The 15,101-nt window shown below is 40.2% G+C and overlaps 1 protein-coding gene across 8 annotated transcripts in view; it reads right to left on the bottom strand.

Moving 5' to 3' along the window:
• MASTL (microtubule associated serine/threonine kinase like) overlaps positions 1 to 15,101 on the bottom strand; it is a 33,878-nt gene that overhangs the window by 4,917 nt on the left and 13,860 nt on the right. For 3 of the 8 annotated variants that reach the window (XM_045399734.2, XM_065520438.1, XM_005564840.4), the window contains exons 7-11: positions 13,603 to 13,775; positions 9,907 to 11,046; positions 8,445 to 8,586; positions 634 to 747; positions 120 to 221 (exon numbers count right to left, since the gene is read on the bottom strand). In XM_045399734.2, coding sequence (XP_045255669.2) covers positions 120 to 221; positions 634 to 747; positions 8,445 to 8,586; positions 9,907 to 11,046; positions 13,603 to 13,775 — 1,671 coding nt within the window. The remainder of the gene's footprint in view (positions 1 to 119; positions 222 to 633; positions 748 to 8,444; positions 8,587 to 9,906; positions 11,047 to 13,602; positions 13,776 to 15,101) is intronic. The other 5 variants (XM_074001275.1, XM_074001276.1, XM_005564841.4 and 2 more) reach the window with 3 other exon arrangements.

The following is a 15,101-nucleotide window of genomic DNA, read 5'->3' as shown; positions in this document are numbered from 1 at the left end:
CCAAAGTGCTGGGATTACAGGTGTGAGCCACCGCGCCCAGCCGGAACTTGCTATTTTTATAAATATTCACCATCTGGAACAAATCAATGGTAAAACAGTGTATTAACACAAAACTGTACCTTTCATTCCAGCTCTCTTTGTATCATCAATGGTTAAAAGTATTTCTACTGCACTTTGAGCGTTATCAGATAACTTTTCTTCACCTTCTGGCCAAGGGATATCTAAAATTACACATATACAAATAAACTTGTTAATCACTGCTCAAAATAATAATACCCAGAGATAAATAACTACTTTTTTTTTTTTTTTCCTGAGATGGAATTTCACTCTTGTCACCCAGGCTGGAGTGCAATAGCGCGATCTCGGCTTACTGCAACCTCCACCTCCCAGGTTCAAGTGATTCTCCTGCTTCAGCCTTCCGAGTAGCTGGGATTACGGTACCCGCCAACACGCCCAGCTAATTTTCTGTATTTTTTTAGTAGAGATGGGGTTTTACCATGTTGGCCAGGCTTGTCTTGAACTCCTGACCTCAGGAGATCCACCCGCCTTGGCCTCCCAAAGTGCTGGGATTACAGGCATGAGCCACTATGCCCAGCCAGTAAATGACTATCTTAATAGGAGAAAAAGAATCACCTCTTTTCAGAATATTCTGAAATACTTGTTGCGGTGTTTCATCATTGAAAGGGGGAATTCCTGTTAGAAATTCAAACAAGCAAACTCCAAGTGCCCACCAGTCTACCGCAGGACCTGTAATTGAAGAGGAAACAGCTAAAGTGGCAAGCATTCTCTACAAATATGTGATGAACAGAAATATTAATTGTGGAGTCCTAATTAGGGAAAAGGAGTTAGGCTGGTCGGACTGGAGGAAGCAAAAAGAAAAAGCCGATAAGCTGCAAGTCTGCCTTTCTTCATGGTCCAAGATGTACAGCCCTCCTATACAAATAACTCACAATTGTCCTGTGTCCAGCTATCACCAGACCCTTGACTGATAGAAAAATGCAAGGTAGAGCTGGGTGCGGTGGCTCATGCCTGTAATCCCAGCACTTTGGGTGGCCGGGGAGGGTGGATCACCTGAGGTCAGGAATCCAAGACCAGCCCAGCCAACATGGTGGCTGTGTGTACTAAAAATAGAAAAATTAGCCAGGTGTGGTGGCACATGCCTGTAATCCCAGCTACTAAGGAGACTGAGGCAGGAGAATTGCCTGAACCTGGGAGGCAGAGGTTGCGAGCCTCGATCATGCCACGCCACTGCACTCCAGCCTGGGCGACAGAGTAAGACTGTCTCAAAAAAAAAAAAAAAAGAAAAGAAAAGAAAAGAAAAATGTGAGTTAGCTTACTGCAACCTTGGCATTATCAGTATAGCACACAGCCTTCTCTAGCACAAGCACCATCCTATAACATCTCTAGCAAGCCTTTGTCTCCTTGGAATCAGCTCCCCTCTCGGTGACTTGCTCGTTGCATCCTTACAATGTGTTTTCCTACTTCCTCTACTTGCTCGTTGCATCCTTACAATGTGTTTTCCTACTTCCTCTAATAAACCTGCCTTTCTTTACCTACGACTGTCTTGGTCAATTCCTTTATTGCCCACACCGTCAGCCCCAGATAGTCACTATCTGCAACATTAATATGTGCACATTTTGGCATTATCAAAAGTGCAAAAACCCACATTGCTTTCACTTGGGCAATGTGATAACTGCTTTCCTCTTTATTTTCCAAGAAGTTTAGATTACCAATTACCACAGCTGATTAAAGAAAAGATAAAGCCATTTTTTTCATTTATTAATAATTTCTGACATTCTGGATATGTTATGTATCCTAAATCCTAAAATTATTCTCTAAAATAGGCAGACTACTACTCAATTTCATATCAGGAAATGTAAACATTTACATGATTATTCTGTATCCTGCACAAGGTATGAGATAAGGCAGCAACATTTATAGTAATTGAAAGAAAGCCTGGTAACTAGGGAAGGCCTTACTTACAGAGTAGTTTAATGGGGCTTTATTCCTTTTAGGAACACAGAGGGACAAATTAGTTTAGCAAAGAGTATTCACTTAAACTATGGTTTCAAGATATAAGTAGGAGATGTCTTAAGAAATAGGTAAAATTGATTTCTAAATAAAATATTCATTGGATGCAACATTTACATACAAAGTTTTTTGTTGTTGTTTGTTTTTTGAGAAGGAGTCTCACTCTGTCGCACAGGCTGCAGTGCAGCGGTGCGATCTCAGCTCACTGCAAGTTCTGCCTCCTGGGTTCACGCCATTCTCCTGCCTCAGCCTCCCGAGTCGCTGGGACTACAGGCGCCCACCGCCACACCCAGCTAATTCTTTTCTGTTTTTTTAGTAGAGACGAGGTTTCACCATGTTAGCCAGGATGGTCTCAATCTCCTGACCTCGTGATCTGTCTGCCTCAGTCTCCCAAAGTGCTGGGATTACAGGCGTGAGCCACCGCGCCCGGCCACAGAGAGGTTTTTAACAGTCATTTAAAATATGATCTTATAAACCATAAACTAGTTTATACTTTAGTTCTATGAATAAAGTGTTTCCTAAGAAAAGGTTAATTTTAGTTGAAAAATGGATAACTTCAATATAAATTAAGAATAGGGATCCTTGTCTAGTGCTAAATTTGCCTGAAAGTTACTCTTTAAAGACAACTTCACAAAATTCTTTACTGTGGTTAAAAAACTGCCACCATTCCATTTGAAGACAACTAGGAAAGCATTGTGGAATCTGATCTTAGGAAAAATAGCTGCATGCATTTAGAGTGCCATTTTACCTGCAAGCCATATAATCCCATCTTCCCTTAAAGGAACACAAAATGCAAATATTCTATAGGCTTCTATTTCTATAATACTATAAAAACATACAAACCACCTCAGTTAGTAGGCCTTTCAAGCAGCGCTGAGAAAGGATTATCCCAACAGATTAGATAATGTAACCAAATAACAGAAAAGTAGGGGGAATTAGGAAAAAAAAAAGTACTTATTTTACTTATTAGGTTAGAAATTAGGCCCCTTTTACCAGCTCAGCTAAAATATACTTGTGTTAAAAAAAAAAAAAAAAATACATGATTTCTGCATGGATATGCCACACATACCCATATACTTAAGTCAAAGTCTAAGAAGATCACATAGTGGAATAAAACTTTGCAATTATACGTTATTAGCCACAGAAAAAGAACAGACTTGTTTTACATTGCTGGCTTTCTAATTCAAAACTCACTCCTTTAGTTTATAGGATATGTTGATATTGTTACACTTTTTTATTTTCTAATGATAATAAAAGATTTGGAAAATTAGAGCCCTTCTGTAATTGTTAATTTTTTTTTTTTGAGATGGAGTCTCGCTCTGTCACCCAGGCTGGAGCGCAGTGGTGCAGTCTCAGCTCACTGCAACCTCCGCCACCCGGGTGCAAGTGATTCTCCTGCCTCAGCCTCTTGAGTAGCTAGGATTACAGGCATGAGCCACCACATCCAGCTAATTTTTGTCTTTTTTTAAGTGGAGACAGGGTTTCGCCATGTTGGGCAGGCTGGTCTCGAACTCCTAACCTCAGGTGACCTACCTGACTCAGCCTCCCAAAGTGTTAGCATTATAGATGTAAGCCACAGTGCCAGCCATTTTTAATATTTGTATCAATACTATTTCTTCTGTTGTAATAAAAAAGACTTTATCTTCACTCTGTGCTACCTTTAGAAGTTAATGAAAAATGCGTCAGGCCTACATTTCTTTTCACAGAGAAGAACGACCTCTCTGGATGTCTTGCTGCTGAGAAGACAGAAGACAGTTCATTTTTGTATTTCACAAGTGAGCTAAAAGGAAAAATAATTTTTTATGCAATGTGATCTAGTTATACTTTGACTGTTCAGTTTAATGTGCTTTGCCACATTACTTTATAGAGAAGCTCACTCACCAGAAGTCAGAAATCCTGCATGTAAGAAAACAGTAGTTAGGTACATTGCATTAAAATTATTAGAGTCCCTTCCCTCTTCATTCACTGAACTGGGCACCAGGTATTGTGCCAGATATAAAAGATACAAAGAGGATTAAGGAAAATCTCTTTTCCCAAAGAGAAACCAGCCTACTCTGGGAGAGACAATACAGAGAATGTTAACACACTAAGCTGAAACAAAAAGGTGCACATAAAGTTATGGAAAACTCAGGACAGAGTCCCTGGCTCATCTCTGCTGAGAGGCAAGATGGAGGGCATCAGGAAGGTCATGGCTGGGTCTCAGCATGTTGTCAGCATGTTGTTTAGCTGAGGGAGCTAGATGTCTCACTAAAACAGTGGCAAGATGCTATAAAATACATCTTTATGTTTGAAGCTTACTTTCACATTCTGTCCTTAGAGATAATGCAAATTATAATACAGAAAATGGGCTAGCAAATCTGTGACAGAGCAAAAGAGGCACTATATAAAAATCAGTGCTCACAGGAATTTATTTGCTTTGGCTAAGAGAGAAAGAGGAACATTAAATGTGTCTATTTCCAATATTATAGAGATTAGTAATATCAGTTACTGAGTGCTTCCAAGGAATTCAGGAGTGCTGTGCAGACGGTAGAAAACTCACACTCTTGGCTGGGTGCAGTGGCTCATGCCTATAATCCCAGCACTTTGGGAGGCTGAGCACTTTGGGTGGATCATGAGGTAAGGAGTTCAAGACCAGCCTGGCCATGATGGTGAAACCCTGTCTCTACTAAAAATACAAAAATTAGCCAAGCATTGGGGCGGGTGCCTGTAAGCTACTTGGGAGGCTGAGGCAGACAATTGCTTGAACCCAGGAGGCGGGAGTTGCAGTGAGCCGAGACTGCGCCACTGCACTCTAGCCTGGGCGACAAAGTAAGACTCTGTCTCAAAAAAAAAAAAAAAAAGGAAAGAAAGAAAACTCACAGTCTCCTCAAGTTTTCTTAAGCTTTTGTAGTGGAGATAAATTAACAATTAATTACAACACAGGAAGAATGTCATATTTTAAACAGTTTCTCATAAGGTAACAGAAGTGAATAATTCCCAGTAGTTGATCAAGGGATGCTTTATGGAAGAGGTAACATTTGAAATGATGAAATGAGAAGAATTTGACTGGAAGATACTAGGAAACTGGCTTTGCTCAAATAAGCTTAAATACACAAGCAAAATAAGGAAGACCTGAAAATTAAATGTATTTAAGAAATGGAATGGGAACATAAGGCATATAAAGAGACTCTTTGAGAGACAAGGCTGGTATGAGAGCTATAACCTGAAATGCCATGATCAATTTGGATTTTACTTAGCAGCTAAGAGGCAGCCACTGTAGTTTTCTGAGAAGGGAAATAGAATGAGCCATGTGATGGTTTGGGAAGAAAAATCTGGTGGCAATGATTATTGATAATAAGATGAAGTTGAAGAGACCAGATAGAAGGGCACTAAAATAATAAAAGAGAAAGATGAGTTCTTAAAGAGAACAGTGGCAGAGAAGAAAATGAGAGGTGAAACGCTGCAGAGATCTAATTGGCTGGATTTAAATGCTGGAATGTAGGAACAAAGATTGTGTCACCATGAAGCTGATGAAACTGAGGTAGGGAACAGAGGAAGAGCTAGCTGGATAATAAGCCCAGTTTTTTCTTTTTCTTTCTTTTTTTTGAGATGGAGTCTTGCTCTGTCACCCAGTCTGGAGTGCAGTGGCATGGTCTTGGCTCACTGCAACCTCCGCCTCCCAGGTTCAAGCGATTTTCCTGTCTCAGCCTCCTGAGTAGCTGGCATTACAGACGCACACCACCATGCCTGGCTAATTTTTGTATTTTCAGTAGAGATGGGGTTTTACCATGTTGGCCAGGCTGGTCTTGAACTCCTGACCTGAAGTGATCCACCCACCTTGGCCTCCCAAAGTGCTGTGGGGCCACAGCACCAGGCCCCACAAGTCCACTTTTGATATCCAACATATGAAAGACCAGTAGAATACTAAATAGCCAGATTGGCTGTGTGTCTGCTGCCTAAAGAAGGTCAGGATTAGAGACAGAGATTTGGGAATCATCAACATGGAGGTGACAATTGAAGTCATGGGAGTGATGAGATGAACAGGGAGCACGTGTAGGGCAAAAAGCGTAAGGGCAGAATCTCGAACTAAATTTAGAAGAGGTAAGGAAGGAACTGAAGAGCAGGAACAGAGGTCAGGGGAATGAGAAGAGACGACTGGATTTGACAATAAGGAAATCGCTGGTGCCCATTAAGAAGTTTCAGTTAGGCAGGGCACGGTGGCTCACGCCTGTAATCCCAGCACTTTGGAAGGCTGAGGCAGGCGGATCACCTGAGGTCAGGAGTTCAAGACCAGCCTGACCAACATGGAGAAACCCCATCTCTACTAAAAATACAAAATTAGCCGGGCATGGTGGTGGCACATGCCTATAATCCCAGCTACTCGGGAGGCTGAGGCAGGAGAATCATTTGAACCTGGGAGACGGAGGTTGTGGTGAGCTGAGATTGTGCCACTGCACTCCAGCGTGGGCAACAAGAGCTAAACTCCATCTCTAAATAAATAAATAATAAATAAAATAATTTTCAGTTAAATAGTGAGATGATGATCAAATTGCCAGAGCAAAATAATCAAAGAAAGAGGAAACCTTTGAGAAGTTAGGCAGTGAGGGGAAGACAAGAGTGGAAATTTATTTTCAGGCTGAGGATAAAAGTCGGCAAGGAAATAAAAACAGAAGAAAGGGTGTGAGAGGTGGGGTGGGGAGGATGAAACAGATGATCATGAAAAGAGCTCAAAGAAAAGGGAATTAAGTAACATCAACATGTAGAAGGGTTTCATGTAATGGGCTGAACTGTGTCCCTCCCAAAAAAGGTATGTTGAAGTCCTAACCCCCAGCACCTAAGAATGACCTTATTTGGAAATGGGTTTTTGCAAATATGATTAACTAGGTTAAGATGAAGTCATACTGGAGTAAGATGGGCTCCTAATGACTGGCGTCCTTCTAAGAAGCCAGCCCTGTGATGATAGAGACACAGGGAGAACACCATCACAGAAAGAGGGAGAACTGCAATGAGGCATCTTCAAGTCAAGGAATACCAGTGAGGATTGCCAGCGAACCACCAGAAGCCAGGAAGAGGCAAAGAAGGATTTCCCTACAGGTTTCAGGGGGAGAATAGCCCTGTGGACACCTGATTTTGGACCTCTAGCTTCTAGAACTGTGAAACAGTGAAGTTTTATTGGTTTGAGACACCCAGTTTGTGCTACAGCGTCCCTAGGAAAATGAATACAGTTCATTTCAGAATGTAAGAAGGGAACCATTTTCAAAGAGAGAAAGGGAAGAAAAGAATATAGGTGAAAATGTCATCTTTTTATTCTTTTTTTTTTATTTGAGACAGAGTCTTGCTTTGTCGCCCAGGCTGGAGTGTAGTGGCGCGATCTTGGCTTATTGCAACGTTGGCCTCCCAGGTTCAAGCAATTCTTATGCCTCAGCCTCCCAAATAGCTGGGATTACAGGCATGCACCACCATGCCCAGCTAGTTGTTGTGTTTTTAGTAGAGGTGAGGTTTCACCATGTTGGCCAGCTTGGTCTTGAACTCCTGGCCTCAAGGGATCCACCCGCCTCAGACTCCCAATGTGCTAGGATTGAAGGTGTGAGCCACCGTGCCCGGCCCTATCTTTTTATTCTTATGTTCTGTTTTGAAGGATGATGGTTCATTTCTGGTTTGACTCTTCTGGTAAGGATATAAGTGAGAGTAAGTTCTAAACAGGAATAGGCTTCTGCAGAAGCCTATTTAGAACAGAAATTTAGACCCAACATTGTAGTACCGAGCCCAAACTCCATCCAACCTGAAGAAACATTAAGAGGTAAGACAGGCAGGGTGCGGTGGCTCATGCCTGTAATCCCAGCACTTTGGGAGGCCAAGGCAGGCGGATCACCTGAGGTCAGGAGTTCAAGATTAGTCTGGCCAACATGGCGAAACTGTCTCTACTAAAAATACAAAAATTAGCCGGGCATGGTGGTGGACAACTATAATCCTACCTACTCAGGAGGCTGAGGACAGAGAATCACCTGAACTTGGGAGGCAGAGATTGCAGTGAGCCGAGTTCGCGCCATTGCACTCCAGCCTGGGTGACAAAAGAGAAACTCTGTCTCAAAAATAAAAAATAAAAAACAAAAAAACAAAAAAAAAGAGGTAAGATAATATCAAGGGTGGCAGGTGTGGCTTTTCTGGAACATTGAGACTGAACCAGAAGGCAAAGGACAAATGACTGCATGTACTCTAGCGTCTGGTCTTTTACATTCAGAGAGTGGGATAGCCATGGCCACTGTTATTTTATTTTCCTATGATAAATGCCATATAAATATGAGAGTACTGGATGAGCTCATTTTCTTTTACTTTAGGTAATGTAAGTACTGAAGAAATTTTTAAAAATTTAACCTTGAAAGATAACGTAGTGACAGATAACACTTCAAAAACTCAAGACATGCAAGCCTTACCATGGGCCCTGCCTAGTAACAGCTCGGGTGCAAGGTAGTCTGGGGTTCCTAGAATTCGCCCATCATCAACGGGGGCTGCCCCTCTTCTCACACTCTTCGGAGTTCGGTACGGAGTTCCCGACTTGATCTGATTTGGGGTCTGCTAATTCAAAAAGTGTTTAAGAGATAACAAATATCTTAATTCCTTTTACACTGAATAGGAAGCGGTAAAACACACAAGCCAAATAACTAGCTTATAGGCTACTAAGCATAAGAGATGTAGTCAAATTTTTGATGTTTTGAAAATGAATGCATTAGTTATAATTATTAAAACGTCCTTTTATCTAGTGAAGTTCAAAAGCTTAGATGACATTGATTATTCCAATAAGATCTGGATAAGAAACAGTAAAAAAGTCTGCAAGAAAAACATTCAATGAAAAAATATGCAAGAAGACTGATAGCATGGATAATACAAGCTTAAGAAGAGCCACTGAGGCCGGGCGCGGTGGCTCACGCCTGTAATTCCAGCACTTTGGGAGGTCGAGGCAGGTGGATCATGACGTCAGGAGTTCAAGACCAGCCTGGCCAAGATGGTGAAACCCTGTCTCTACTAAAAATACAAAAAATTAGCTGAGCATGGTGGCGGGCACCTGTAATCCCAGCTACTTAGGAGGCTGAGGCAGACAACTGCTTAAACCTGGAGGGGCAGAGGTTGCAGTGAGCCGAGATCATGCCACTGCACTCCAGCCTGGGTGACAGAGCGAGACTCCGTCTCACAAAAAAAAAAAAAAAAGAAACGTATATTTTTCAACTTTTATTCTGTTAAGAGATCATCTAAGTATGTCCTTGGAAGGCAGTAAGGTAGAGTGGACTTTAATTTTGTATCTCTGGCCGGGTGCGGTGGCTCACACATGTAATCCCAGCACTTTAGGAGGCCGAGGTGGGCGGATTGCTTGAGGTCAGGAGTTTGAGATCAGCCTGGGCAACATGGTGAAATGCCGTCTCTATTCTAAATACAAAAATTAGCCAGGTGTGGTGGTAGGCCCCTGTAATTCCAGCTACTCGGGATTAGGCTGAGGCAGGAGAATCGCTTGAACCTGGGGAGTGAAGTCTGCAATGAGCCAGGATCACACTACTGCACTCCAGCCTGGGCAAAAGAACGAGACTCTGTCTCAAAAATGATAATAATAATAGTAATTTTGCATCTCATAGTACTGTAGGGATCAAGTGAAAATATGTGATTGTATTTTCTTAGAAAAGTACATAAAACTACACAAATGGAAGGAGGCATTACAACTAAAAATAATAAACATGATTTCTACCAGCTTTACCTTTCTGGGTAAAAACTTACAACAGCCCATAGATTCTCAATAAGAACAAAACTATGTGATTAATACCGCACAGTCTAGCTTAGAGGCAAATGTCTGTCTTCATAGTTTTTCTAAAATCCAAAAAACAAAGTGTTAGAAAGTTATAAATATACCTGATACGGCATACAGGATCTTCTTTTTTGAGTAGGGGTTACAGCCATGGGATATGAACCACTGTAGGCACACGAAATATCCATTGCATCTAAAGAAGTCATGTTCATTTTGGATGGTTCTGAGTTATTGGATGCATTAATATGACTGTTAAAACTTCGAAAAGCTACAGCATTTCTTTTAGAGGCTAACGTTTTCAGCACCTCCAAAGGAGGAGCTAACATTTTTTGGTTACTCTCTTGTACAGCGGGGTTCTCGTCACCTTTTGGTGAGGTCTTTTCTTGGCAATTTGGTGATACAATAAGTGGATCTTCAATATTTGATTCTTCAAAAGAGGATTCTTTCATGCTTCTATCTGGATCTAAGGGCTGACTTTCTAATGGACTTTCCATTATAGAAATTCCAGGAAAAGATGAATCAGAGTTCATAGAAATATTTTTGGAAGCTCTATCATCATCAGAACATAGAAAACTAGAACTTAAGTAGTCCCTCTTACTATTCTTTTCACAATCTTCATCCAGTTCACACATAAGGTTTTTTGCTATCATTGGTATTGGTAATTTTTCTGGTGTTTGTTGTTTATCAGTAAAAGAATTGACAATGTTCTCCTTATTAGCACAGTCATTTTGTTGACTTTTGTGCACTGATAGCTTCAGGTCCTGAACTTCAACTGTTAAGCCTGTATTTTGATTTGTATAACAATCTATCATTTCGTTATGCTTATACTCTACACAAGTTTTTTTATTCTGTATGATTTTTTTACAAGGACTGGAGTCAACCAAATCAAAGTTTCTTTTTAAACTTCTTTTCCCAAGGTGCTCTTCAGATATCCCACCAGAATCCACAGCCCACTGACGTGACTGATGGAAACCTGACTGTCTTGTGTCAGTGTCCATATTTATATTATTTACATCCAGTTCTACTGCTTCCCAAGAAACTTCCCCAGATAAGCAATTTTTAGCAAGGTTTACACAAGAGCGTCCAGTGGTGGGAAGGGCACTGCTGTTATGAATGGGAGAAAGAGCTAACTCAAGATCCTTTTTATTGAAACCCTTTGTCTCAATGGCATTTGGAGATTTTGCGCATAACTTTTCAACTGTATTCCAACTCATCATTGTTGGGCCCAATGCTGCGTCATTTTCCTAAGAGGGAAAAAAATATTCGTTTTAGTTATATAAAGCTGATATTCTTTGACCTTTTAACTGTGGTCCACTAAGGTAGGATAAACGACCCCATAAACTATTATGCTACCTGTTCCCACTTTTGAATGGAAAAAATAAACAACAGAGAATTAAAAAGCAATATAAACAATTATAAGCTTATATACATTATTCTGAATGAAATGGTCTAAAATTTAAATAAATTATTCTATAATACTTATTTTGATAGTATATCACAGGTTACTTAAACAGGACAAATTAACAGGCAACATATTCAGGCATACTTGGGGGTAAGGCTGCATTATGTACATATCTATTTTGCAATAGGTATATGGATGATTCTGGGTTTTTTTTTGTTTGTTTGTTTTTGAAACAGTGTCTTGCTCTGTCACCCAGGCTGAAGTGCAGTGGTGCGATCTCAGCTCACTGCAGCCTCCACCTCCTGGGTTCAAGTAATTCTCCCACCTCAGCCTCCCAAGTAGCTGGGATTACAGGGGTACACCACCATGCCCGGCTAATTTTTGCATTTTTTTTTTTTAATGGAGATGGGGTTTCAGTATGTTGGCCAGGCTAGTCTCAAACTCCTGACCTCAGGTGATCCACCTGCCTAGGCCTCCCAAAGTGCTGAGATTATAGGCCTAAGCTACCACACCTGGTCTGGATGATTCTGTTTCAAACTGCAAAATACACAGGGCTTGAAATTTAGTCAATGAAAAATTATAGACCTAAAATATTGTTAATGTAACTATATATCACTTCATATAAGTATTAAAAACCAAGCTAAGGATGAAGTGACATTAATGGTAATTAATAATTACAAACCCCAAAGAGCAGAAATTAAAATCCATTGTCAAGATGAACTGATAATGCATTAATAATGATATGTTTTTTTCTGAATTCCAACTATCTATCTGTGGGTACTCAGCTTTATACATAATATTGCAAATTGGTGCTTGGTGATCAAGATTTTTACAAGATTAGTCAAGTAGAGTGAGTCTTAAGTAAACTCTAATAGTGCTTATTTTTGATGTATAAATAGTAAACTTTATTAACTATCATTAACTTAGTAATAATAATGAGCACTTGGTCACAAGCAAAAAGGATTTTTTTTTTTTTTGAAGATGGAGTCTTGCTCTTGTTGCCCAGTCTGGAGTCATGATCTCCGCTCACTGCAACCTCTGCCTCCCGGGTTCAAGCAATTCTCCTGCCTCAGCCTCCTGAGTAGCTGGGATTACAGCCACCTGCCACCACGCCCAGCTGATATTTGTATTTTTAGTAGAGACAGGGTTTTGCCATGTTGGCCAGGCTGGTCGCAAACTCCTGACCTAGGTGATATACACGACTTGGCCTCCCAGAGTGCTGGGATTACAGGCATGAGCCACCACGTCTGGCCTAAAAAAGGATATTCTTGAATTATATCTCACTGATCTGCAAGCACAGAAAATGATGCATGTGGGGATCAGTATAAGGTTTTTCAGAGGGTGCCTTATCATTCCTCTAATCATAACTTGAGAAGCACCACTATAATCCCACCGTTGCATCCCTCAGGAATGCAGAAGTGGGAGGAAGATGGTAAAGCCGCATGTAATTTGAAATAGTGAACAATATGTTTTCTTCAATAGGAAAGGAGTGCAATAATAGTACTAGGAATGGAAATCTGTTTATCTTGCAGAATATACTACCTTACTTTATAACGAGAGAAGGAAAAAAGATTAAGAAATTCTGGCTTAGTTAAAAGTTAATTTGATCTTGCTTATAAAATACAAATATCCAATAATAATAAAATTCTATTGCTGAGAATAAGCAGCAAATAGAATCAACATTATCTTAACAAATGTAAGGTTTATTCTTTGGATATTAGTGTTATCCTAATCTATCATTATTTTATCAGTACTCTATGAAGGAAACCTTATTATGATTTTAAATTTTAGTTCCTATCACCTTTAATATCTATTAGCTCTAATAACTGTTTAAAAAGGCAAAAACAATACGTAAGTTAAGTAAGGTAACTTTAAGTAAATCCATTCATTTGGCAAGCAATATCCTCAGAATAGATACTTTAAGGGCACACCCACATTACCTTTCTGGTCTAAAAGTTATTTCTGATCCAGAAGAGTTACCATTCCATTAAACAAGAAACTGGCAGGAAATAGTATAGAAGGAGGTAGTATGAGTTTTAAAATGATATAGGTTAAAAACAAAATAAAACAAAACCAACAAGCCAATGTCTGTATCATGGGAAGGACTTTTAAAAACAAGTGAGGTCCACCTAGACATACAGAAGCCAAGCATTTACTATCAATTTACTGCAGGGATCTCATTATATAATCAAGCAAGAACAATGTCACAATTGAATGAGAAATGAAGTATTTCAAAAGAATTTGACAGAGTGTGCAGGAAAATGAATTTCTGATTAATACCATGACTGCCATTCATGTAACAATTTCGTTTCTTTATGGAATTTATATGAAAAGGTATGTTTCTATCATTCATTTGACATATATAATTGGTTTTCATTAAGATAAATGTCCCTCAAACCTGGCAATCTTTTTCCCATTTGGGACTGCTGTGGCATTCTGATTCCACACTGGATATGAAGGTGTGGGATTGACTACTGGCACTGGATGTGGCCAGCCTTTTCCTAGACTGGAGTAGATTAGAAGTCAGACACTTCACAGGCATTCCTGGGTTGGAGGCAACTGTTTCAAGACCTACAGAGAAGAGACAATACTGAATTCTATGTTACAGCTTTCTTAGTTCCTTACTGAACCTGAATCTTTACAGATAATTAAGCAAAGTATTAAGAATTACATAGTAAGAATTACATATCAGAACTATTTCTTTGTAAACACTATCTAGTCCAAAAGAACAGCTGGCATGCTTCCCATTATGTTTAGATACACATACTATTAATATATCTAAACATATCCCACTATGTTTAGATATAAGTACTGCTGTGAAAGTTAGAACCAAACAAAATCCCCTTAACATTCATACAGTAAAGAATAAGAACAAGGGAATGGTGGATTTATTGACTGATTCACGGCAGGATCTCCCTCTGTCATCCAGGCTAGAGTGCAGTGGTATGACTACCCTCACTGCAGCCTTGACCTCCTGGGCTCAAGCAATAGTCTCATCTCAGCCTCCTGAGTGGTGAGGACCACCAAATCTGGCTAATGCTTTAAATTTTTTTTAGAGATGGCGGTCTCACTATATTGCCCAGGCTGGTCTCAAACTCCTGGGTTCAAGTGATCCTCTCGCCTCAGCCTCCCAAAGTGCTGTGATTACAGATGTGAGCCACCAAATTAATGTATAACTAGGAGCAAATCAATTTGGAGTATCTATCATCCAATTTGAACCCATTCCTGACAAAGGAACATTATTGATGTGGTATATCCAGATGTGCTATAAGGTTAGAATATGACTAAATTTACTCAGTTCAACTTGTATTTAACACTTGTATTTAATTCAACTTGTATTTATTGTAACACTGAGGTTTATGCACTTACAAATGTGAATTATACACACTTATAAGGGATTTTTAAAAAATACTACTGGATAAAGCAAACAAATAATGGTAAATTGCTTGTTTGTTTGTTGGTTTTGAGATAGTCTCACTGTCACCCAGGCTGGGGTACAATGGCACGATCTCAGCTCACTGCAACCTCTGCCTTCTGTGTTTAAGCGATTCTCCTGCCTCAGCCTCCTGAGTAGCTGGGATTACAGGTGCCCACCACCATGACCAGCTAATTTTTGTATTTTTAGTAAAGACAGGGTTTTACCATGTTGGCCAGGCGGGTCTCGAACTCCTGACCTTAAGTGATCTGCCCGCCTTGGTCTCCCAAAATGCTGGGTGTCATGTTGGTACTCAAAATGTTTTGAATTTTGGAGCAGTTTTTTGTTTTTTTAAGGTAGGGTATCATGCTGTCACCAAGGGTGGAGTGCAATGGTGCTATTATGGCTCACTGCAGCCTCAACCTCCTGGGCTCAAGTGATCCTCCTGCCTCAGCCTCCAATGTAGCTGGGACCACAAGTGT

This window comes from Macaca fascicularis, chromosome 9 (genome assembly GCF_037993035.2).
Source record: "Macaca fascicularis isolate 582-1 chromosome 9, T2T-MFA8v1.1".
Classification (NCBI taxonomy): Eukaryota; Metazoa; Chordata; class Mammalia; order Primates; family Cercopithecidae; genus Macaca; species Macaca fascicularis.
Note: the sequence above shows the minus strand (reverse complement) of the source record. Positions and strands in the feature narration are given on the sequence as shown.